Source organism: Tiliqua scincoides, chromosome 4, assembly GCF_035046505.1.
Source record: "Tiliqua scincoides isolate rTilSci1 chromosome 4, rTilSci1.hap2, whole genome shotgun sequence".
In the NCBI taxonomy this organism is placed as follows: Eukaryota; Metazoa; Chordata; class Lepidosauria; order Squamata; family Scincidae; genus Tiliqua; species Tiliqua scincoides.
Window position 1 is genome coordinate 193,422,037 of NC_089824.1, and position 26,254 is coordinate 193,448,290.

Below are 26,254 nucleotides of genomic sequence, written 5' to 3' on the forward strand. Positions count from 1 at the left end.
AGAATATTAGGATGTTCATGAGGCATATATTTAACATCATGTCAAGATACTGAAAAAATTCTAATGAACATGTATATTTACTTTGCTAATAATTAAACTTTACTTGTTTATGCTATGGGGTTCAGGATGAACTACCTGTTTCACCTAGTACTTTCACTCACCTTCAATCTGAACTGAAAGAATTCCCAAGTCTCGAAGTTGTTGGTTGTTGTTCTGAGCCAGCATTCGTAGTCGCTCAGCTGCTTCACGAGGAATATTGAAAGTAACACGTACGCTGTTCCAGGGTTCCACCTTCTTCAACATTAGTTTGTCAGATTCTTAAATGAGGAAAAAGAAAAAGAGTATCCATATAGTTATTCTGAGTAAGAGTTAGAAAGGTTCTTTCATGTTTACTCACTGCTTCCTAACAGAACAATTTTTTTCCCTGAAAATGTACTTCTCCCCAGTTTAACACAAAACTAACTAAGGGCACAATCTTAACCAAGTCTACTTAGAATTAAGTCCTATTTTGTTCAATGGGGCTTACGCTCAGGAAAGTGTGGTTAGGATTGCAGCCTAAGTGTATCAAAAACACAACAATTCTGGGCTAGCTCTCATTAGACATTTTGAGTAGTGACAAATGCATGTTGTATACCTGAACACAGCATGGCTCACGTCCCTAATTATTTTTTTTTCACTTGTTATCTACTTGCAAAAGCAAGAAATCTGCAAGTTCATGACAACTTATACCATCTTGAAAGTGCATTCTGAATCATCAGGAACTACAGCAACCATGATCCGTGAGCAATTAGGTCACATGGATAAATGACAACTTTTAGTGAAGAAACCAGCCACAAGTAGTGTATGAACCCTTTTGTACTTCCGTCCTTGTGAGCATTCCTCCCCTGATGAAAGCCGAATCAATCATAAAATTCTCTGACAAAATTAGTTTTAAATGTTCCACTGATTTCCAAGTACCCAATGATTTCTCCCAATGGAACTGAAAGGGATTTATTAATTAACACAGCTTTACAAACTATTCAAATATTCACTGCAAAGATTCACAGAAATGGAATCAGAATAGAAATTATGTTAAAACAGACCACTGATTAATATCTGTTTCAGTCACTCCCAAAGTAGAATTGCATGAATCATTTGATAACAAGAATGAACCATGATAATGCAGAAAACAGTTGAAATACTGCTGCATGAGCAAGATGGGGATAATAAAATAGTTAGTGCACTTTAGAAGCTAATAGTTCAAATTCTGATCTGTAACAAATGCTTCAGTATGCAGGCATAAATAAATACCTGGAGTTGGAAATAAACTTGTTTCTCTCACTAGACAGTTCAAAGCAGAAACAGGCACCTGACCTATCAAAAGTTGCTAGCTAATGGTCTGAACTTCCCAAAGGAAACTCTTGTCAGAGTTTACTCTCATCCCAAGCATAGAGTTGGGCAAATTACTTGTAAACCAAAGAGGAATGATATGCTTTAAGATGCTACAGGAGCTAGGGGGAATGAAACTGATAGTGCAAAACTATACAGTGGTGCCTCGCAAGACGAATGCCTTGCGCAACGAAAAACTCGCAAGACAAAAGCGTTTTGCGATTTTTTTGGTGACTCACAAGACGAATTTTTCTATGGCCGTGCTTCGTAAGACGAATTTTTTTTGCATTTTTTTTGTTTGTTTGCAGTTTGCAGTGATGCCTCGCAAGACGAAATTTTTGCAATACGAAACGACTCGCGGAACGAATTAATTTCATCTTGCGGGGCACCACTGTATATGTTTACACAAAAGGCCCACTGTGTTGAACAGGACTCACAAAAGCTGTGCATATGACTGCAGCCAAAGAAACAGCTGAATAGTAAATAAATGTTGAGAAAGTTATAGAACAGACACAAAGTAAAATGATTAAAGATATTTTATTCTGTAGGACAGCTTTAGCACATTTTTAACTAAGGGCCCAATCCTATCCAATTTTCCAGCACCTGTGCAGCCGCAATGCAGCACCAAGGTAAGAGAACAAAAGTTTCCATACCTTAAGGAGACCTCTATGATTGCCTCCCCACCACAAGATGCAGCTGCTCCAGCACTGGAAAACTGGATAGGACTGGGCCCTAAAGCAATTCTCATAAAGGCTGCAATATTCTACAGTTACCATTTTAAATAAATGCATTGCATTTTCACTCATATAAAAAGTTATTAAAAGACTCTCTAGTTAAAAGATACAAGAAAATAAAGTACCCATATGTAAAATGCCAGGCACATTGTCCAATATGATGCCCAACTTCTGTTTGAAGTCATCATCACTGATATTCCCTTTAAAAGCTACAAAGATGGTGGAATCTTCAGGGAGACTTTCAGGTTTTACATCACCTTCATCTACTCCAGAGTCAATATCCACTTCTGAGTCTCCCATGGTTGGAGAACACAGTGAAGTGTAGTTATCTTTTAAATTAGGTATATCGCCCCAAACCATGACTATATAGTTTGTTGCAGTGGAAACTAATCAAGTATTAAGAAAAACCTATAAAAGGAAACAAATGTTAAAAACAGACATACAATTAGACATCTAATTAAGTACAGCCTACTGTTACTACTGCTTCAATTTTGTTCTTAACATGTTTAGACATTAGGAATATAGCTATTCACAAGTTTCAAGTGAAAAGAACATTTGCTAATCTTAAGGTAAACCAAAGAGGTCACCAGGTAGTTGGCCATTTTTCCCTATTTTGAATGTCACTTCTGTTTTAATTATTATCAACAAATACTATTTTCTATATGAACATAACAGAAGGGTACCGACTACTCCCATTCCAGAGAAGGAATGAGCCTAAAAAGACAATATAAAGGAGTCTAATATTTTTATCAATCACAGAGAGCAGGATAGCTTACCAGGAGATTCTGTATCAGAAGCCATTTGATTAGTTAAGCTGATCCCCAAAATCTGAGCCATAATAGCACTCAGACTTTTGGAGTCTGATCTTCTAAATTTTTCAGCTGTGACCAGTCAGATGACCTAAGTGAATCTGTAAATAAAGAGAGTTAAAATGAATTATCTTCTCACTGCTTATAGCATGCCTCGCAATTTTTTTTCTTCCCCAGTACCCATGCAAGTCAGTAGAGGAACCTTCCCCAAATACGAAGAACATTAGCAGATTCCCAAATTGCTGATCAAACTCCTGAACTTGAAGCATTTAGAATGGGTGTAAGGAAATAAATATTGTCTTTGATTTTCTTGTTACATGGGGAAAATTTTTTGAAAAAAATATGTTTAACATTTTTGTAAAACCATCAGGATCCAAATAAAATATTCTGTCTTATGGAGCTCAATGGGATATATTTCTAGATAAACAGAAGTGGGCTGGCTACCTATTCCACTCTGAATGTTTCTGATTATAATCTGCATTTGTCTGAATCCCTAAAACTGTGATTCCCAAACTTCTCCTTAGTCTTTGCAGAAATAAGTACTTTCCAATAGCTATTTTTAACTTTTCCAAGGCTTGGGGAGCCTGCAGAGGTGTCTGCGAGACTTGCCGCCCCCCTCGGGGGACAGCACAGGCAGAAGTAAGTGGGAAAAAACCATCTGTCCCTGCCAGTAGCGCAATCCTGGGGATCGCATTATTGCCTTTCCCCTCCCCACCCCTTAAAGGGGCCAACAGCAAGTGTTTCCCAGGCTTTGGAAACCATTGCCCTAAAACCATTCCATTAATGAACCACATCTGTATATAGTATATCAGCATTATTCTCTGCTAGATCACCATGGTAAAAGCTCACATCACAGCCAAGAGTGGCTTGCTGTTATTAAAATATAGTACTAGCTCTTCTAAAGAGGTTGGCAACCTGTCAATCATAGCTCCACAATTATCTTAAGTAGAGTGGTCATCATATTATCCACAAAATCACATTGCATGATAAATTTGATTTTGAATGAGGCTTCCCTTCCTGGATAATAAATAATTTTCAAGAAAGAATACAAACTCTCCACAATAAACCCACTCAATAAAGCACACATACACAAACAAACCACAACTCTCGTGAAGTGTGCTAGAACTGTGAAACCTGGGTTTATGTCCAAGTTCAAGTACTAACTAGTATTATTATTATTAACAGTATTTCTATACCGCTTTTCAACTAAGTTCACAAAGCAGTTTACAGAGAAAAATCAAATAACTAAATGGCTCCCTGTCCCAAAAGGGCTCACAATCTAAAAAGATGCAAAAGAATACCAGCAGACAGCCACCAGAACAGACACTGCTGGGGTGAGATGGGCCAGTTACTCTCCCCCTGCTAAAAAAGGAGCACCCACTTGAAAAGGTGCCTCTTACCCAATTAGCAGGGGTATACATGAATGCATGTAACAAAGCCCTGTCACCTTTCTACAATACAGCAAAGCTGCTTAGCTTTTAGAGATGTAGAATGGAGAGGTGGAATGTTTCACCAGTCATCATTTCCAATGCCAATTCCCTGCCCCAGCACCTTTTCTCTCCAGAGGCTTTCAGATGAAAATTTTTCCTGTACTTCAAATTGACAGATGTGCAATACTGATACAAGTCCACTAGTTACATCAAAAGCAAGGTTATCAAGACAAGACAATGTACAGAAAAGTGTGTATATACAGAGAGAGATCAACTAATGAAACTGAATGTTCTAATGGAACTAATGAATGAAATGCTCTAACTTTCATCTTTATTTTTCTTAAACACTTACTAAGATGAACTTCAAAGCTTCCTTAATGTATGCTGGTTAAAAGAGGTATTGATTCATCTTGGTCTGGCAAACATTTTCGGTGATATTTCATAGCACAGAATTTAAACCTAAAAATAAAAAATTAGAGGCAAAATTAATGAAGCAGTCCCTGTCCCATCCCGTCCCCAAAATACAATTCTTTCAGGAAATAGATTTTGAACAAGAGAAATTATCTTAAATCAAGTCAGCATATTTGTTCATCTAGCCCAGGGCTTCTCAAACTAGGCCATAGCAACGTCCCAGTCTGAGGGCCCTGGCCTCTGCCCCCTTAAGGGGCAGTGCCAGGTAGCAACAGTAGGCAGCTAAGGAGGGGCGCAGGGACTGACATTTACTTAGCAGTCCCTGCTGCAGCCTCCCAAGGGTACAGAAAGCCCTGCGCGACCCTCCGCAGGGCTTCCCGAAGCTTAAAAAGTGAAGTTGGAGCGATCACGCTTCACTTCCGATTCTGTGGAGGCAGGGTGTGATCGCTCCGCTTTCACTTTTTAAGCTTCGGGGAGCCCTGCGGATGGTCACGCAGGGCTCCCTGCACCCCGAAGAGGCTGCAGGAGGCTCTGGTTAAGTCCAGCCAAACCCCTGCACCCCTTCACAGCAATGCGATCCTGGCAACTGCATTGTTGCCTCCCCCCTCCCCTGCAAGGACTTACTGCGGGGCTCAAACTCCCTTGGAGTTTGAGAACTGCTGATCTAGCCCATTACTCTCACCACTGAATGAAAAAGGTTCACTAATGTCATAGGCAGAGATATTTCCCAACCTTGCCAACCAAGGTTTTAATTAGAGGAGCTTAGGATCTAATACAAAACCTAATTCATATAAAGCACATGATGGTATGGCTTCCCCCTTTTGCTATTTGTCGAAAATGAAACATCCATTTTCCAAGCCAACAGTAAAACCTATTTTTTAATTATTACCCTCTTTGCCTCACAATTATCAGTGAGCAGGTGGCATGATAAAAAAAGATACCTTTGACGTAGTACAGCAGATAAACAGTAAGCATTTTAGAAAGCCACCTTTAAATCAGAACACACACGGATTTGTTTTACTCAGCACAAATTTTTTTAATCCTCAGAAATCCCCAACTGGGTTTAAGGAAAAGGTTGTTTCCAATACTTTGCATTATGTTCAAAGTGAAATGTAGTTGACCTATTTATACAGTGCATCCACATGCATGGTGCTAATCTCACTTATGAGTGTTAAGGTAAAACCAGAAGTTACATTAGTTGTAGCTCTATTTAAATGTTCCTGCTTGAATGAGTAACTGTTTTTAATCTGTTTTTAACATGTTGTAAGCCGCCCTGGGTCCCTTTTAGGAAGAAGGGCAGGATATAAATAAAGTTGTTTATTATTATTATTATTATTATTATTATTATTATTAACAGTCTGATTCTCTTGTTACATGTGCCTCTACTTTTCTATATTCTTAACACAACTTGACTCTGTGTTCCATTTGACTAAACAATCACTACTCCACTGCTTTGCCTCCACCAACATCACCACATACCAGAGCATATCTGCATCATGCTTTCCAACTTGTCTTGCTTCCTAGTACGGCAGGTGATTCTATGCCCTCTGCCTGGAAACCATGAAACCCTTAGTCCAGGGTTTTTCAAACTGAGGCGCTGAGACACCCCAGCCTGTGAGCCCTGACTGCTTTCCTCTTAAGGGACAGAGGGAAGGCAGCGACACGATCCTCAGGATCACATCACTAAGGGGGTTGCAGGGACTGACATTTACTTATCAATCCCTACAGCAGCCTCCCGGGGGGTGTGGGGAGCTGTGCGCGAGGGTTTGCAGGGCTTTCCAGGTCTTGAAAAATGAAAACGCAGTGATTGCGCTCCACTTCCGGTTTTGCGGATGTGGAGCACTATAGCTGCTATTTCCCCAGGATTGCTTCACTGCCTTCCCACCCACCTCTGCAAGAGCTTACTGCAGGTCAAACTCTCTCTGAGAGTTTCAAACTCTCACTGCCCTCAGCCTCAAGTCTGTTGAAGTGACCAAGACCAAGGCAGTGGTCAAAATATGCCTGACCAAAAGAGGCATGAGTTCTTGCCTCTACAACTGCAAAGCCTACCCCATTCTAGGTTGCACTGACAGCTGAAATAGAGCCTGATTTGAGAAATGAAATAAGATGAAAAAACAAAACATTAGTCTGTGTGCTGTCTCCTTTTTAATCTTAACTGGTCACTAGCTTCTGTAGTATTAGAAAGGAGAATAAGAGAGCCATGGAAAGCTATTTTCTCAAAATGAGAATTGCCAGGCAGTCATTTTTAATCACCACTGATCACCAGGCCTAATTGCAAGCTGGGCTAAGTGCTGGGAAATGCCACACTTGTTTTCCGTATGTGCTATTTTGATTTCTCATCTATTTCTCCTGAAGCAGACGTAGACAATTCACAAATCTAACTCTCCGTAAAGAATACAATAAATAAGAAACTTCAGGGGGAGAAGGCTTCTACAGAGTTCCACTATGGGTAGAAGTACAAGGCCCCCAAAGTAATGCTGTACTGTGGTCATTCTATGGCCCTTCTGAATAGAACGTTGAGAGCGATCTTGACATAAATAAAGAAATCAAAGAAAATATTGCAATAATGGGAAATTTTAATAACCCTCACACAGACTGTAACAACATATTGTAATCATGACACACAGAAAGAACTTCCCAAAACACTTCATCAGTGGTTCTCACACATTTAGCACTGGGACCCACTTTTTAGAATGAGAATCTGTCAGGACCCACCGTAAGTGATGTCATGACAAGAAGTGACATCATCAAGCAGGAATAGTTTTAATAACCTAGGCTGCAATCCTACGCACACTTACCCAGGAGTAAGTTCCATTTAATATCATTGTTAAAAGAATATACAAAGTAGTTTGTTAAAAGTACAGGTCTGTAACATTTCCCCAAATGCAGTCACATACCATGGAAGCATCAAGTCTAACATGTTAAAAATACTGAAATGAATGGGGACCCACTTGAAATTGGCTCACAACCCACCTAGTGGGTCCCAACCCACAGTCTGAGAAACACTGCACTACATCAGTGATTCCCAAACTTTTTAGCACTGGAAACCCTTTTTTTAAAATGACGCTATCAGGACCTACCTAGGTTTACGAAACTTTAAAAAAAATCTAGAAAGAAATGATATTTTTATTTATTTACATGTAATGGTAACCAGAAAAAGATGCTTCAACCTTTTATCTCCCTATATTTGCAAATACTTGTAAACTGCAGGAGCTGTTTGCAGGGCAGTTAGCAGCTACCTGATTTTTGAAAAGCCAGTGTGTCCTAACCCACCAGTGTGTCCTGACCCACAGTTTGGGAATTACTGCACTACATGATTATGTCCCAGAACAACTGGTGTTGAAACTGACCAGATGGGAGAAAACCCTGAACTTAAACCTATGTAGTGCCCAGGACCAAGTGCAAAATATATGTAACTTGTGTCCTTTGAACCAGTTGTTGCATCAGAAGACTGGAAGACAGTCAGTGCAACACTGTTATTTAGAAAGGGGTCTCAGAATTATAGGCTACTCAGCTTAACAACAGTTCCAGATGATCTCATGGAATGCACAGTTAAAGGAAAAATTATTGAGCATGCAGATTGGGAAGGGTAAAAAGATTATCATTATGGCAAGATTCACTCCACCTGCTCCTTCATTAGTTACTCCCTCAACAGAATAGCCTGCAGGCTAGGAAGTCTCACTCTATCAGGAGCTGGGACAGCAGTACACTGGCCACTGTGGCAATGATTTCCAGGCTGTCCTGGAAAACAGCAGGCAACAGCTGAGGCAGTGTCTTAATAATGTGCAAAGTGTGCAGCTAAGACACCTAATGAACATTATCTACTCAAGATATATGGGGTTTGAAAGTAGTTTCCTTGGGGGGGGGGGTTAGATGAGCGGCCACATACTTCCCTGACAAGCTCCATGCAACATGGAGCTCAGCAACTCTGAAATTTGGCAATGACATGAAATAGCTGCTGAACAGCTGGAGGAAGCATCACAATGAACTGCAATACCACACAGCTGTAGGAGGGATTAATGCACTGGTGCAGTCCCCTTACAGGGAAGGCTGCTTGTGAAACCTGAGACATTCCCTACAATTGATTATGTAAGTTACTTTCTTTTGATTAGAGATTTTGGACTTCAAAAGAAATATGAAAAAGGAGAATAAAGCCTTCTGATTGGCTGAACTGGTCTTTCTGCTAACTGCCTGACAGCACAATCTAGTGCTTCCCAGCACCCAGGGCTGTAGCAGCACTGAAATGGCAACCATTGCATCCAGTAGTGCCAGGTCTCCTCGAGGTAAGGGAACTTACACACCTTATTTAAGACCCTGGTGGACGCAATGGGTCTCCTCGGATCCATACCTGCTCAAGAGCAGACTCTAGGAGACACATGTCTGGTCTCCCAGACCAGGAAGGGGGTCAGGATATGGCAGCAGAGCCTGCCAGCATCTCCACACACACCCCACCTTTCTCCACCCTGGAACATCTCCCCTCACCCCCCCACACCCTCATTCACCCTCTGGGCGGCATTCAACTGGCCTCCACCTGGCACCGATTCAACGTGGGCTCACACTGAGCCAGTGCTGGTGCCAGCCCAGTAGTAGGGTGTGCCCTACAGCATGTTTGCAACACTAAACACCAGCACTGCATCTGCGTGGGACCAATAGGATCAGGCCCTCAGTTTTTAACCATTAAAATATTAACCCAACTTCTTTCTAAGAGACCACTTTCTTCTTCTCACCTCTACAAAATTTAAAAATTTGACTGAATTCTTTAAACAGTGATTAAGAATTATTCATAGAACTCAATTTTGACTAATTATAAAGGATTAAGAGTGGACGATTCACTCAGATTCTGATTCTTCAAACTTTTTTCCAGTAATATACAAACACTATATAAAGTATTAGTAAACTCTGAATCTGGTGAATATTAAAAAATTAAACTAAGCATAATTCATTAATAAATTGCTTGTTGGACAGATCTAACTAATTAATGAATGAATCCTTCTTTTATGATGTTGTTAGTGAATGAGGAAACAAAATTCACAAGGGGGAACAGGACATGTATGGGAAGGAAGCAGAAAAGCCATAGCTTTTTTATTTTTGTTTACTCAAGGATAACACCAGAATTTCTTATTTCAGTGAGATCTGCCTCTTTCAACCCCATATCTGCCCAGCCTACAGGTATACACATTTGATCCTTGTTGCATATATGCAATATTGGGCAGAAATGGCTTAAGCCAGAAGTCCTCAAACTTTTAGCACTGGGACACACTTTTAAGAATGAAAATCTGTCAGGACCCAGCGGAAGTGATATCATGACTGGAAGTGACATCATCCAGCAGAAACTGTTTTAACAACCTAGGCTGCAATCCTACCCACACTTACCCAGGAGTAAGTCCCATTTACTATCATTGTTCAAAGAATATACATAGCAGTCTATTAAAAGTACAGATCTGTCACATTTCTCCAAATGCAGACACATACCATGGTAGTATCAAGACTAATACGTATACTAAAGATAAAGTATTGAAATGAATGGGTATCTACCTAAAATTGGTTTGTGACCCACAGTTTGAGAAACACTGGCTAAAGCAGATCAGAATGCTATTTTTCTTAATCCAAGGAGGAAAGGAATACAGCATAACAGTGGAAACTAAATCTTTTGCAGGACTGCAGAACTCTTTGCTTCAATTTTAATTAACCTTCTACTGCAGACTAGAAATTCTAATCTATTAAAAGGTCAAGTTCCAGTATTTAAGGGAAATGGAACATTACAGTCATTCGTATGTCAGGGAAAGATGTTATGTTCTTCATGTATGCTTATAGTTCTTTTAAACTGCAACCATAAAATATTTGCTGCAGTACTGACTAAGAAATTAGATTCTGTAATGTTCACAATTACCTATTCTGGTCAGCAACGACCAAGTATATGTCCAAAAATTGGAAAAATAGGCATCTATTTTTAAACATTGACAAAATGTTCAACATTGAACATTGACAACAACATGGCACAAATGACAACATGAACTACATTCTGAATAATCACTGCAATTTTTTCCCCTACTCCTTTTCAGTACACTCAGTGAAAAAGGAGCAAGATAACAATGTACCATATGTGTCAATTCATATAAGTTGTATTACACAGATTTGGAATGCAAATTGTACTTTATGCTTCAGAATCAATTCCTATTTATTTCTATCCAAGGGGCACTGATTCACATCTAGGTAATTTAGTACACAAAATAAATTATTTTTACAACACAAGTCTGCATGAGCCTTACTGCATAAGCAAAAAAAACACAAAAACTTTACAAGCACCTTTCAGCAGTCCAACTGAAGTGCTTTTTAAAACACTGTTAGGGAGAATTAAATACTAAGCAAGTCTTTCGCTAAAGATAGGTTTTGCAAAGGGAAAACCTATCTTTATTCTAAGAAAAACAGAAAGATATAGATAGACCAGGGTGGTCCAACACACAGCCCGCATGACGCCTGCCTGGCCTCCCCCACCCACTGGCCTTGCTGCACCCCGGCCCACCTGGAGCAGACAAGGGTGAAGGCTACTGTCTTAGGCTCTGTCTGCTTGAGGAGGGCACAGCAATGCTGGGGAAATAATAATAATAATAATAATAATAATAATAATAATAATAAAACTTTATTTTTATCCCGCCCTTCTCCCAAAAAGGGACCCAGGGCGACTAACAACATATAAAACAGATTAAAACATAATTTCACAAACAGATAAAAACATATTAAAAAACACATTAGCAGAACCCATAAAAACAGTAGTCAGAAGAGTCAGAATAAAAGAGCATAAAACAGCAGTTCTTAGAGGAATCGGGCCTGTAAAAAAGCAACTAAAAGATATATAAAAGATGTTTAAAAGGCCATAACGTCAGAAGGCTTGGTTAAACAACAAGGTCTTCAGGCCTCGCCGAAAGGTCTCAAGAGAGGGAGCCATTCCCAAGTCAAGGGGAAGGGAGTTCCACAACATTGGTGCCACTACTGAGAAGGCCCTATTTCTTGCCGCCGCCCCACGTACCTCCTTAGGCGGCGGCACTTGTAAAAAGGCCTTCTCTGATGACCTGAGAGGACGAGCCGGATTGTACGGGAGTAGGCGATCTCTAAGATAACCTTGCCCAGAGCAGTACAGGGCTTTAAAGGTCAAAACCAGCACCTTGAATTGGGCCCGGAAACGAATGGGCAGCCAAAGTAGCCCCCGGAGAAGCGGGCTGACAGAGTCAAACCGCCTAGCTCCAGTGACCACACAGGCCGCCGCATTCTGCACTAATTGCAGTTTCCGAACCGTCTTCAAGGGCAGCCCCACATAGAGCGTGTTACAATAATCTAACCTCAATGTCACCGTAGCATGGATCACCGTGGCCAGGTCTGCACGATCCAAGTATGGATGCAGCTGGCGCACCAGCCGAAGCTGAGCAAAGGCCCCCCCTAGCCACAGCCGCCACCTGGGAATCCAGGAGCAGCTGCGAGTCCAGGTGGACCCCCAAGCTGCGGACCTGCTCCTTCAGAGGGAGTGCAACCCCATTCAGAGCAAGCTGGTAATCCAGCACCTGCATCGAGGATTTCCAAACCAGGAGAGCCTCTGTCTTATCCGGATTTAATTTCAGTTTGTTCGCCCCCATCCAGATCCTCACTGCTTCCAGACAGCGCTCCAGGCCCTCAACCGCCACCCTGGAGTCTGGAGGAAAGGAGAGATAAGGCTGGGTGTCATCAGCATATTGATGACACCCCACTCCAAACCCCCGGATGACCTCTCCCAGCGGTTTCATGTAGATATTAAATAGCATGGGGGACAGAATTGAGCCCTACGGCAGCCCGCACCTCAATGGCCAGAGTGTCGAACAGGCATCCCCCAGCACCACCATCTGGGACCACCTTCCAAGAAGAAGCGGAACCACCGCAAAACAGTGCCTCCAACTCCCAACTCGGCCAATCGGCCCAGAAGGATACCATGGTCGATGGTATCGAAAGCCGCCGAGAGGTCCAGCAGGAGCAACAGGGATGCACTCCCCCGTCCAGTCCCCGGCGTAGGTCATCCACCAAGGCGACCAAGGCAGTTTCCGTCCCAAAGCCCGGCCTGAAACCAGATTGAAAAGGATCCAGATAATCCGCTTCATCCAAGACCCTCTGGAGTTGGGCCGCCACCACCCGCTCAATTACCTTCCCCAGAAACGGGATGTTGGAGACTGGCCGATAGTTGTTCAACACAGTGGAATCCAGGGAGGGCTTCTTCAGGAGGGGGCGAACCACCGCCCGCTTCAAAGCAAGCGGCAATGTCCCCTCCCCCAAAGAAGAGTTGACCACCCTCCCTGTCCACTCAGCCAGTCCCCCCCGGGCCGCTCTTATCAGCCAAGCTGGGCAAGGGTCAAACAGGCAGGCAGACGGCCTCACACTCCAAAGGAGTCTGTCCACATCCTCAGGCTGCACGAGCTGAAAAGAATCCCACAACACTGGACAAGCAGTTGCCAGGGGGACATCATCAGACATTGTCAATGTGGCATCCAAGTCGTAACGAATGCGATCGATTTTATCTGCAAAATGTTGCGCAAACACGTCACAGCGGCTGACCGTGTATTCCTCCTGATCCACTGGCGGAGCCTGATGGAGGAGGCCCCGCACCACACGGAACAGCTCTGCCGGACGGCTATCAGCAGATGCAATGGTAGCAGAGAAGAATGATTTCTTCGCTGCTACCACGGCCACCGAGTAGGCTCTATAATGAGCTCTACCATCCTCGAGAGAGCTCACTTCCCAAATTCCACCTGCCTCAAGGAGATGAAGACGGCAACTTTCACACTCATCTGCCTGAAATGGGTGGGCGAGACTGTAGAGTGGCATGCTGGGCAATGTAGTTCTTGCAAGGTTGGCCAGTCTCACAAGACTCCTTTACCCAGCCTTCCCAACCTCTTCCCCTTTCCTGCTCTTTCTCCTGTGCTGCTCATCATCTGCTCAAGCAGTGTGGGAGAAAGAAGAAGCGGCGGGGAATGGCTGGGCAAGGGGGTCTAGCCAGGTTGCCCAGGCTATTAAGAACTACATTGCCTAGCATGCTCTGATCTCACCTCACCCGCCTCATCATTTCAAGTGGGATGGGGCTAGAGTGGGATTTGAGGCTCTACTCCTGCTTGGCTGCAGCAGTGAGAGCAGGAGGGGCCAGGAGTCACATGGGAGGTGTGAGGGTAACAGCAAGAGGAAGAAAGGGAAGGGTCTCCACTGAGGTGTGGTCAGTCTGCCTCTGGTTGCTGGAGAAGAAGGAGCAAAATCAAGCTGCAATTTTTGCAGATCTCTAATTCTAGGCCTACAAGGCTTTAGTTTTCTGAGGCTCCGTTCTCTGTTAGGGCTAACTTTCCACTACATTTAGTTTTCAGTTTAGTGGTCGCTGCTCTGCTTCTGCAGTTCTCACTCCAGTCTGCTGGAAATTAAAAAGCTGCCCCTCATTTCTGCAAAGGTTCTGGGGATCAGTTTTCTATTAGTTTGCAGTTTTGTTCTACACGGGCTAGCTTTCCACTACATTTAGTTTGCAGTTTAGTGGTCACTGCTCTGCTCCTGCAGTGCTCACTCAGCTCTTAGATCAGTCTGCTGGATATTAAGTCTGTTGCATAGCCATGAGCAAGAAGAGGAAGAGGACAGTTAAAGATGAGAAAAGTGATTTTCAGGATCACTGGACAATCAACTATCTCTTCCTGAAATCCAGCAACAAGACTCAATGTCTTGAATGTATGCAAGTAGTCAGTGTACTCAAGCAGTAAATATCAGTCACTATGTTACGAATCACGCCTCGAAGTACAATAAGGTCAAAGATGAGGCAAGATAAACCCTCATTAAGGAACTAAAAAAGAATTTGCTCTTCAACTTTTTCAGATATGGACTTCTGAACAGGTAGCTGCCCGCAAAGCTTCATTTGCTGTGGCTGAAGCAACTGGGCAGAATATGAAAACTTTTCACAAAGGTGAATTTGTGAAATCTGGTGCTATTAAAATGGCCAAAGCCTTTAACAATGACAAAACCATAAAGCATTTTGAATCAGTGTCCTTGTCACAAACGGTGTCGTGCTGCATCCAGTCTTTGTCACAGAATGTGTTGGAAAAGCTCCACAAGAACCTATCAAAGGCAGCCTATTTCTCAATTGCTCTTGATGAGAGTACTGATGTGAGAGACATTGCACAACTAATATTTGTTTGTGCTGTGCTCAGCAAATTCACTGTTTTAGAGGAGCTATTAGCCATGGCTTTTCCTCATGGAACCACCACAGAAGAAAACATCTACAGAGTTGTAACAGTTATACAGAAAATTGGAGGATTTAACAAGCTCAGTTGTGTGGCAACCAATTCCCATTGATGACAGAGAAAACTTCGGGACTTGCAGGTTTGCTTCAGAAAGACGGCATCAAGTGTCCTTTCAGTCACTGGAACATTCATCAAGAAACACTTTATGCCAACCATCTGAAACTGAGGGATGCTATGTAGGCCGTTGTACAGGAATGAGGTACAAACTGCTCATTCCATCAAAAGCTAAAAAGTTTCCTTGTAGAGCTAGATGCAGAGTCTGGAGACCTTCTCCTTCACTCCAATGTTTACTGGCTTAATTCAAGGAACTGTCTGGAAAGATTTCTTTGCACTTAGAAAAGGGGTGCATCTGTTCCTCACTGGAATGAACACTGATGAATCCTTTCAACAGAAAATGTCCAATACAGAGTTTATTAGAGAACTGGCACTTCTTACTGATATCACAAAGCACCTTAACATTCTCAACAAGTCTCTTAAAGGAACTAATCAAGACGTTTTGTCAATTTTACAGTGTGATAGTTGGGTTTCAGGGCAAGCTGCCTTTGTGGACAGTTAGAACACGGCGACTTCTTTCATTTTCCTGCTTGAAAGGAAATACATGAGGAACTTAGTGCTTCTGTTGATTTGACCATTTATTGATTTCACCTGGATGCGCTGATTAGTAATTTCCAACTGTGATTTCAAGACTTCTCTGAACTTAAGCCCAGGGTTGGGGCTGGATGAGGCACAATCTGGGGCAGGGAGAATAGATTCTCCTTATCCTAGGTAATGCAGCAGTGGTCGCAACGGGGCTACTTGGATCTCCGCCAACTAGAGGTGGCACAGATCCAAGCAGCCCAGCACTAGGCCAGGCCTCCTGGGTGGGGTGTTAAGATCCAGCCTATGTACCAGATCACTGCACCACCCCCCTGGGTCTGGCCCACCCACCAACAGGCCTGCCTGCCACCCATCTTGTAACGTCCCAGTTCTGTCCTCCCCAGAACCTCCTGCCAGTGACCCATCGCTGACAAACTCACCTGTAAGGAACTTACGCCAGCCCAGCACAATCTCTGGATTACGATCTATGTCATTTTGCTACACAGGACAAGTAAATGAAGAAACAAGCCTAAGAGGGTTGCAGCACAAACTAGAAACAGCAACAGAATCAAAATGGGTGCAAGAGATGTGAGAAGGAGTTTGAATGGTTCGTGATGGTTTTGCTAGTTACAGAGCCCCCAAGTCAGTTTAGAATCTTTGATTTCCAAAGATATCCGGTTGCGACAAGTGTCACAGAAAGCTTCCAGCTTCCCTGCCACTTTTCTAGTATTGACCCTAGCATTATGCTAGTTGGGGGCAAATTAACTTTAAAACCATGTCCTATACCTTCGATTCAGGTCTCTGGGAGCAGCTGCTAGACTGATGCCACACAAAGTTCACAGCAAGGCAAGGTGGCAATATCCATGTTGTTTATTCACAACATCTAACATACGGAAGTTACTGTTTGTGAACATGAAACTGCATTTCTTAGGCAGTCACCAAAAGACCTCTCCCCCCCCTTATTGTGTAATACTATGTATTGCACACCATAAAAATCTATGGTGCTTCATGAGATAATTATACATCATATACAAAGCAGAATTACTTAATTTCACTGCTATATGACAATGGCCATCACAGAGGATTGCTGTGAATGAGCAGATGTGTAACTATGCAAAATGTTACCTAAATGTTTCTAAATGTTGCCTAAACTATGCAAAATGTTTAGTTTGCTTTCAGAGTGCACCAAGCCAGTGGTTCCCAAACCTTTTAGCACCAGAACCCACTTTTTAAAACACTCTATCAGGACCCACCTAGGTTTACCCAACTTTTAAAAAGGAGATTTAGAAAAAAATATTTATTCATAAGTAATAACCAGAGAGAAAGACCTACAAATATTTATCTCCCTATAGTTACACATGCTTGCAAACTGCAAGATCTGAGCTCCTTGCAGCTCAGTATCAACAGCTCAGCTCAATTAACAGCTACAGTATCTGATTATTGAACAGCTTCAGGGCTTGAGGCAATCAGTTATCTGATCTTTCATGACCCTCTGGCAACCCACCAAAAATCAGGTTGCAACCCACCAGTGGGTCCCAACTCACAGCTTGGGAACCACTGCACTAAGCAATATTGCCATTGTAGCACTTTGATAAACATGGCTCTGTAAAGTAATAGCAAAGAGATGAATGATAAACAAAAAGTACAGAAGAGGCAAAGCGTAAGAAGGAACAACCTACTACAGACAAAAAAGGAATGTCACTAGTTGTGACCTACATCTCTGAACTAGAATCATTCCAATATACTGTATCATCAGTGACCTACAGTTCATTTTGGACAATGACAGTTCCCTCTCAAAGGCCTAGAATAGGTCAGCCTTTGCTTTTAGACAAGCTCTGAATCTTGAACAGCCACTCACCTGCAATAACAGATCACAACAGACTCAGCTGCAAGGACCAGATCGTACAACAACCCCATCTGCCAACATTTGTTTATTTAAACACTGTTTACTCCGCAATGGACACCCAAGGCAGCTTGCAAAAATAATACATTACAATCATGATAAAAATAATACCACCAGCGTAAAAAACAGTAAACTGTAGTGTTAATACAAACTATGACAATCAGAAGCAAATGAGATGACAATATCCACGGCAGTAAAATAATCTCACCCTCTTCAAACCATACTACAATGAAAAAACCAAACAGTAAAGCAAATTGTTCAAACCTCATAAGAAAACCAGCTGGAAGGGTGCAGAACTCAAAACAGAGAGAGTCCCATAGTTGTGGTGCCACCGCAGAAAAGGCCCTACCCCTTCTTGCTGGCCAGCCAGCCTCAGTCACCAGCAGCACATGTAGGAGGGCCCCCTCAGATTATCTCAGGCTGCAGGCTGCTGTAAAGGCAGGAAGACAGTCCCTCAAATACCCTGATCCCCATATCTGTTGAAGCAGTAACAGCTGTAAGGCCCAAAATCATATTGCTTGAGATCTTACAGATAGCATATATCAAAGTGAATGAGTCCTGATGGTATCATTATCAGCTGGCAAAAGCATCCTGCTGCTGTTTAAATATGACACATCAGTCTCAGCACAAAAGAATAAACTGAAACAAATCTAACATTTAAAAGGGGCGCCATTTAGAAAACAGTGGAAGAAAATTTCAACACCCTAAAACAGAAAAGCAGGAATCCAGCATGAAACAGGCAAATCAAAATTTATCAAGGAGGTTTGATACTACCCATTCAGTATTGAATCAAGACAATAACTTCCTAGCACATTACAAGCATAGCAAGGAGAACATCATTATCATCAGTTACTGCCGTTATCACCTTTCACTGTTTACATTTCAGTCTGACACAGAATAGTTACAGACAATATATCTTGCATTTCATGGCCTTTTAGCTTTACTGTTTACACTTTACTGGTTGAAAAACCAGAAACAGTAGGTGTAAATGGGTAATTTTCACAACTGAGAGATTTAAAAAGTAGTGTGCCCCAAGGACTTTCAGTTAATTCATAAATTACCTGGAGGTGGGATAAGCAGCAAGGTGGTCAAGGTTGTGGGTGACACTAAACTTCTCTGGGTGGTGAAATCCAGAAGGAATTGTGAAGAGCTCCAGAAGGATCTCTCCAAAATGGGGGAGTTGGCAGCAAAATAGCAGTTGGTTTTAATGTAAGTAAATGTAATGTGATGCATATTAGGGCAAGAAATCCAAATTTCTTATATAAACTGAGCTGTCCGACACGTCAGGAGAGAGTTATTGGGGCGATGATGGACAGCTTGATGAAAGTGTCAACACAGCAGCTGTGAAGGCCAATTCTATGCTCAAAATAATTTTAAAAAGGACTGAGAATAAAACAGCCAATTTTATACCACTCTACAAACCAATAGTAAAATCACATCAGGACTGATGTGTCTAGTTCTGATTGCCACATCTCAAAAAGGATATAGTGGAAATGGAAAAGGTGCAGAAGAGAGCAATCAAAATGATTTGTGGGATGGGGCACCTCTCATACAAGAAATGGCACAGCATTTCTTCAGCTAAGAAAGAAGGCATCTGAGGGGAGACTTGATTGAGATATATAAAATTATACATGGGGTGGATAGAAACTCTTTTCCCTCTCGCACAAGACCAGAAAGAGGGAACACCCACTAAATCTGACTGGCAGGAGAACAGATAAAAGGAACTATTTCTTTACATAGCACATAATTAACCTGCGGAACTCCTTCACACAGGATGCTGTGATGGTAACCTAGAAGCCTTTAAAAAAAAGGGATTAGTCAGATTTATGGAGGAAAAGTCCATCACAGTCAAGTTACAAGTCATGATTGCTGTATGCAACCTCCAAGTTTTAGAGGCAGCCTATCTCTGAATGGCAGATGCAAGGGAGTGGCATCAGGATACAGGTATCTTGTTGTCTTATGTGCTCCCCAAGGCATCTTGTGGGCCACTGTGAAGTGCAAAAAGCTGGTCTAGATAGGCCTTTAGCTTGATCCAGCAGGGCTCTGTAATAGAAATGCACAAGATCCCTCTAGGAGATGTGGCATAGTGTCAACTGTGGCTCCTTGCTCTGGCAGGTCTGGAAAGCATGGGGTTAACACCAGGGCCTTAGATTGCAGTGAATGTGTTGCACAGCTACAGCCACTTGGAGGCAACAAAGCCCTCACAAATAAAAGCAGCACCTGGAGGAAGGAAAAGGGTGTGGGTGTAGAAGCAAGGAGGTTAGAGAGACAGAGAGCAGAAGGAGGAAGGACTGGAGGAAGGAAAGCACTAGCTGATGGACTAGCTGACTGACAGATTGAGGGACTAATGGACTGGCTGATGGACTATTGTATCTGCTGACTGATCAACGGACTGACTGGTTTACTTACAGATGGACGAACTACTGAGGATTGCTGGAATGGGAATGGCCAGAAACTGCTGGGTGGTAGAGAGCTGAAGGGGTGCTACTATACCCAGAAGAGCTGTTGCTTTGAGAATCAGGAGAGGGACTCTGCAGCCCCACAGGCAAGTTTCCTACTGGTTACCTTCCCGTTAGCACTGAGGCTTGATAGGAGTTTTATATGCTGCTAGAGCGAGTCGGGTTTGAGCGAAGGGGACTAATAAGCTTAAAGTGGGCATAAGTTCTCTAAGTAAAGCTTGGAATGGGAATACAGCAAGACAGGCTCTTATATTAATTTTGTTCTTTTTTCTCTGAATACCTGCATATACCTTTCTAGGATAACACTTCAAGTCTATAATGTAGCGAACTGCAGCCCACAGAAACTTTTGTTCAATCAATGATGTCTGCTATCTTTTCTGTAACAAACTAACAGAAAAGATAGTATTTTCTGTCATGTCTTTGAAAGTGGTTTACACTAGTAAACAAACCAACTAAACAGAAATGACTACTGTTCAAAAGCAAAGGGGGCAATGTGACCAGGAGCACAAAGGTCAAAGGAGGAAAGTGGGATGACAGCAGGTAAGCTTGCAGAAAGTGCAAAAGAACTAACAATGGAGATAGAATAGGGGAGATAATCAGACGGAGAAAGGTAAACTACCTACCACCTAAAGGTTTTTGGTCAAAAACCGTAAGTGTCCTTCTAGGACATCTGGAGGCCTTTCTGAGGCCCATAAAGGTCATGCACAGCCTCTACAAGCCTCCAGGGGATCCGCGCTGAGCTAGATCTGCGGATATAAAATCCACAGATAAGTAGGCTCACTGTTTTTTTTTTATTGGCATTAAAACATAAACCCCTAAAATTTAAGAATTGTTCTCAAGTTTTTGGGCTAGGCACTAGATTCAAAGCAAGTTTGTCAGGCCCTGACGTTATGTGAATCATCATGAAACACCTGCCAGTTTTCTTTTTTTCAAACAGTATCAACAATGGACTAGCAATTTGGTCAGTGATTTGATCTAGAACTGCATTTAGTCACTCATCCTGGGCAAGAAACAATACAATTTCAGTAGACAGAATGCCCCACACACCACTTAAGTTGCCATAAATACACATACAATTGGATAGGCTGGCTTAATTGCTTTGTATCTACAAGGCTGATTTAGTCTCTTCCTCAGCAAACTACATAGCGTGATTTTATCAAAATCTAAGACAGGGGTGTCAAACGCGTTTCATACGGAGGGCCGAATAGCACTCATGATGCCTGCTGAGGGCCAGAAGTGATTAGGCAGGAAGAGATGCCATTAAACAGGTCAAAACCAAAAATAAGCACTTTTTCTCACTTAGGAACTCATTAGCTGCAAAAGACAGAAGATAAAACACGCAAATTTTGATCATATTTCAGGTTATTGGAGAGCCCAATTTTCAAGCGGGCTGCCCTTTCAGCAGTAACTTCTCAGCACTGTTCAGCAGCTGAGAGCCTGAGGGCCGGATAAAAAGCTTCCGCAGGCCACATCCGGCCCCCAGGCCTTATGTTTGACCCCCCTGATCTTTCACATGCAAGCACTGCTTTTACACACTCAGTAGCTGTTGTCCAATTGGTTATAGTCCATTTCTCCAAAACTCAAGATGAAGTTTCTAGTCTCAACATAAAGAATGACGGAGACTTCCTAACTTCCAGATAATACATTTTCCTCCAAAGAAAACGCTTCTTATAACTGATACTCATGCTAAGCTATCTTTGTGCTCAAGTTATTTTTAGGGACTGTATTTGCCCCTGTAAGGTCATCTTTTTAAGGGAAGAAAAAGCATGTAAACTTAAACGAAAACAAACTTCAAGACTAGAATTCTGTTCTGCCAAACTTAACTTACAATAACCTTGTAAATTATGATCTGACTGGCAATAAAAGTCTACAAGAACAAAAATGTACAATAGATAGAACTGGCTACCAAGTATTTCAAACCGTCCACATCTGCAATTATTTGTCAAGCCAACTGCAAAATATACAGGTATTCCATACAATTAATCCAAGAGATTTAAACTACTGTTATTTTAATGACATTTTCCAATTGCAGTTTTACCAATGCATTTGCTTGCATTTAAAAAAATACCCTACTAACTAAACCTTTGTTTATATATACACTCCTGCTGTTTAAATATATTTTAAAACAGATATTTAATAAAAAATTAAAACATGCAATTAGGAGTATTTTTGAGGTGATTAATTTGCTTTAAGTTGTTAGGGCTGTGGGTCCCTTAACTTGGACCACAGTCATCTTGGGACCACATTTCCCTGATATAAAAGGTAAGTCATGTGAACAAGTTAACAAAGTCACAACAGCTATCAAATCCTAATATTTTAGCCTTCCAGAGTTTGTCAAATTTCAAAATGTTTCTAGGAATGGAGACTCCATTCTTGGAATACCAAGTGTAAAACATACTCACACAAAGAACTAAACTTGATAGCTAGACAATCTTTATCAACAGGGCTACAATACAATAGGTGTGATGCTAGCAGATCACCAGTTAAGAAGTGCATAAGAACATAAGAACAGCCCCACTGGATCAGGCCATAGGCCCATCTAGTTCAGCTTCCTGTATCTCACAGGGGCCCACCAAATGCCCCAGGGAGCACACCAGATAACAAGAGACCTCATTCTGGCGCCCTCCCTTGCATCTGGCATTCTGAAACAGCCCATTTGTAAAATCAGGAGGTTGCACATGCACATCATGTCTTGTAACCCGTAATGGATTTTTCCTCCAGAAACTTGTCCAATCCCCTTTTAAAGGCGCACAGGCCAGACGCCATCACCACATCCTGTGGCAAGGAGTTCCACAGACCAACCACACACTGAGTAAAGAAATATTTTCTTTTGCCTGTAGCCTTTCCTCATAAGGAAGGTGCCCCAGCCCAGCAATCATCTTAGTCACTCTCTTTTGCACCTTTTCCATTTCCACTATGTCTTTTTTGAGATGCGGCGACCAGAACTGGACACAATACTCCAGGTGTGGCCTTACCATCAATTTGTACAACGGCATTATAATATTGGCCGTTTTGTTCCATATACCTCTTCTAATGATCCCAAGCACAGAATTGGCCTTCTTTACTGCCGCCGCACATTGAGTCGACACTTTCATCGACCTGTCCACCACCACTCCAAGATCTCTCTCCTGATCTGTCACAGATAGCTCAGAACCCATCAGTCTATATGTATAGAGTTTTGAATTTTTTCCCCAATGTGCATGACCTTACACTTACTGACATTGAAGCGCATCTGCCATTTTGCTGCCCATTCTGCCAGTCTGGAGAGATCCTTCTGGAGCTCCTCACAATCACTTCTGGTCTTCACCACTCGGAAAAGTTTGGTGTCGTCTGCAAACTTAGCCACCTCACTGCTCACCCGTCTCCATTTATGAAGAGGTTGAAAAGCACCGATAAAAGCACTTAATAAGCATCTGCATATCAAGACAAGAGCACTGTAGTTCCAATTATGCTTTCCACACCAATGGGTGGACTACCAAAACAATAAACGCACCAACCTATAGGTCTATGCCTCATGTTATCCCAGGCAATCCAAGCCATGATTGGAACACCAGTCTTTGTCTATCTGATAACTCTCAAAGAGACACACGTGAATAATTTAGAGAAAGAAGTCAGATGCATACAGATAAATTATTCAGCTTGTGCTTCTTGGAGTTTTAAAAGCAGCATAAGCTCCAACATATCATTTTGGACACAAGATCACTTGGGATAAGATTTAAAAACAAAAGGATGGCCGCACAAGCCTCAGTGCATTGGGAGCCCAGTTTTCTTGGACTTCTGCACAAGCCTCATGCTCTAAGCCACATCATGCCCAATCAGAAGTTACCACCATCTTCTCTCCCCACCCCCCCTCCAAGCAACTGTCATATCAAGCGAGGCAGGACCTGTGCTTTTGCACAGCACAACCCACAGCAATTATTTTACACAAAACAGAATGGTCCCAGCAATTATGACGTATTAAGAGAAAAAAGGGTCCGCCATTGTGTTTTGTGGTGCTGGAGCACTCCCACAGAGAAAGAGACATCTGGCAACATGGGGGGAGCAGGTCCAGATCAGGGCAGGGGGTTATTTATTTATTTCAGTTATTTTCAACCTTTTTCATCTCATGGTACACTGACATGGTACTAAAATGGTCAGGGCACAAGGTTGATTATTTGACAATTGACAAGACACACCATGCTGTTGGTGGGGGGCTCACATTCCTCAATTACCCTACTAAGAAATGACCCTCATCCAAGCTCCCACAGCACACCTGCAGACCATTCACAGAACACCAGTGCACCATGGCACAGTGGTTGATAACAGCTGATTTATTTAAAAAATTTAGATATAGATATAGATAGATGGTGAATATTCCACCTTTCCCATGCAGAAAGCAAATGTCCAAAGAAGCTTTCAGAACTCCCAAATAAAAATACAATGAAACATCACAATAAGGAAGGAGAAACAAAAATCATAAGAAGCCATTAAAGCATTAATTTGAATAGTTAACTACCTTGTTAGACCTAAATGTATCCCTTCTGCTGTATGTGTAGCCTCCCTCCACCCTCAGAGCTTCTCCCCCACCTCAAAGACCCCCAACCCTCAAAGACCTGCTGCATGTGTAGCCTCCCCCCACCTTAAAGCCTATCCCCCAACCTCAAAGACCTGCTGTATATGTAGCCTCCCCACAACCTCAAAACCTTTCCCTGCATCCTTAAAGACCCTCCACCCTCAAAGACCTGCTCTATGTGTAGCCTCTCCTGACCTCAAAGCCTCTACCCCAAACTATGTGTAGCCTCCTCTCCAAAGACCTGTTCTATACGCAGCCTCTCCCCAACCTCAAAGCCTCTACCCCATTCTTAAAGACCCCCCCACCCTTGAAGACCTGCTGTATGTGTAGACCTGCTGTATGTCCCCCACCCCCAGCTCACAGACTCCCCACCCTCGTCCTGCGGTATGTGTAGCCTTCCCCCACCCTCAAAGACCTGCTCTGTGTGTAGCCTCTCCCCACCCCCAACTTAAAGACCCTCCATCCTCAAGTCCTGCTGTATGTGTAGCCTCCTCCCACCCTCAGAGTCTCTACCCCACCTCAGACCTCCCTCAAAGCCCTGCCTCCCCCCGCTCAGAAAGACCTGGCGCCCTCTGACACGCACCCTCAGGGTGATCAGGCCTGCCTGCCCGGGCCCCAGCACGACCCCCCACGACCCTCTCGGGGGCTTCCCAGTCACGACGCAGCCCCGCTCCAAAGCCAGGCCCGACTCTCCCCTCCCGGGGCTTCGAGCGACCCTGCCCAGGCCCGTCTCGGCCGCGCGGCTGTCAGGCCAGCCCCTCCCACGGCAGGCCGGGCCCGGCTCCCCCACGCTCGGGGGAAGGCTGCGCGGGGCGCTCGCCCACTCCCTCCGGGAGAGTCTCCCGTCCCGTCCCGGCCCCGCCTCTCGCGCACAGGCACGGCGCCCGACCCGCGCGCTCACCTGGGGGCGCAGCTCCCGCGCCCTCCTTCGACGCCCGGGCGGGAAAGGCGGCTCTGGCAGGGGGCCGAGGACGGGTCGGGGAGGTGGAGGGAACGGGGCTCGGAAGGCAGCAGGTCAGCCTCAGTCCGAGCCTCCAGGACAGCGACCCTCGGCCCGGCCGCGGCTCCTCCTCCTCCTGAGGGGGCACGTGACAAGCCCGGCTGCGCGCGCGCCGCCTATAGCCACGAGCGCGCGCCTCCCCCTCAGGAAGGCCTCCTCGCCCGCTCCTCCCCCGCCGCTCAGAGCGGGTGGCGCGCGAGTCCTCTCAGGAGCTGGGTTGAGGTGGGCTCCCCTCAGGCTCTGCGAGCCTCTGGATACGGACACGAGAAGCCTGGGGGGCGTTGCGTTCCCTCTGAGGGGACAGACACACACGAAGCCTCCTCCGCCCTGGAGTGGTGGGGGGTTCCTTCTGAGGGGACGGACACACACACACAAAGCCTTCTCCACCCTGGCGTGGGTGGGGGGTTCCCTTTGAGGGGACACACACGCACACACTGAAGAGGGTTTCTCTCCACCTATGGCTTTAACTGGGCTTTGACAGAAAAACCCTCTGTCTGGAGTGGGACCTCCATGCACTCCCCACAGTTGGGGAGGCAGGTGAGGCAGTGCCTCCCCACCAGTCCTTCATAAAGCGCTGCCGTTGTGTGAGGCGCCCAAGCACCCAAAATCCCAACGTGGTGGGTGGGAAGGCAGTGAGGCAGTGCCTCTCCACTAGAGGGTTGCTCCATTTGTGGGTGCTGGGGCACCTCACATGACAGTGGCACTTTTCGGAGGTCTCCAGTG

General features: G+C 43.7%; 1 protein-coding gene across 4 annotated transcripts in view; it reads right to left on the minus strand.

The window, feature by feature from the left end:
• NCOA6 (nuclear receptor coactivator 6) overlaps positions 1 to 25,576 on the minus strand; it is a 68,706-nt gene extending 43,130 nt beyond the window's left edge. For 3 of the 4 annotated variants that reach the window (XM_066624855.1, XM_066624851.1, XM_066624853.1), the window contains exons 1-5: positions 25,433 to 25,576; positions 4,694 to 4,800; positions 2,879 to 3,012; positions 2,228 to 2,510; positions 162 to 317 (exon numbers count right to left, since the gene is read on the minus strand). In XM_066624855.1, the coding sequence (XP_066480952.1) occupies positions 162 to 317; positions 2,228 to 2,462 (391 nt within the window). In that variant the 5' untranslated portion in view covers positions 2,463 to 2,510; positions 2,879 to 3,012; positions 4,694 to 4,800; positions 25,433 to 25,576. The remainder of the gene's footprint in view (positions 1 to 161; positions 318 to 2,227; positions 2,511 to 2,878; positions 3,013 to 4,693; positions 4,801 to 25,432) is intronic. The other variant, XM_066624852.1, reaches the window with a different exon arrangement.
• Positions 25,577 to 26,254: the final 678 nt, after the last annotated feature.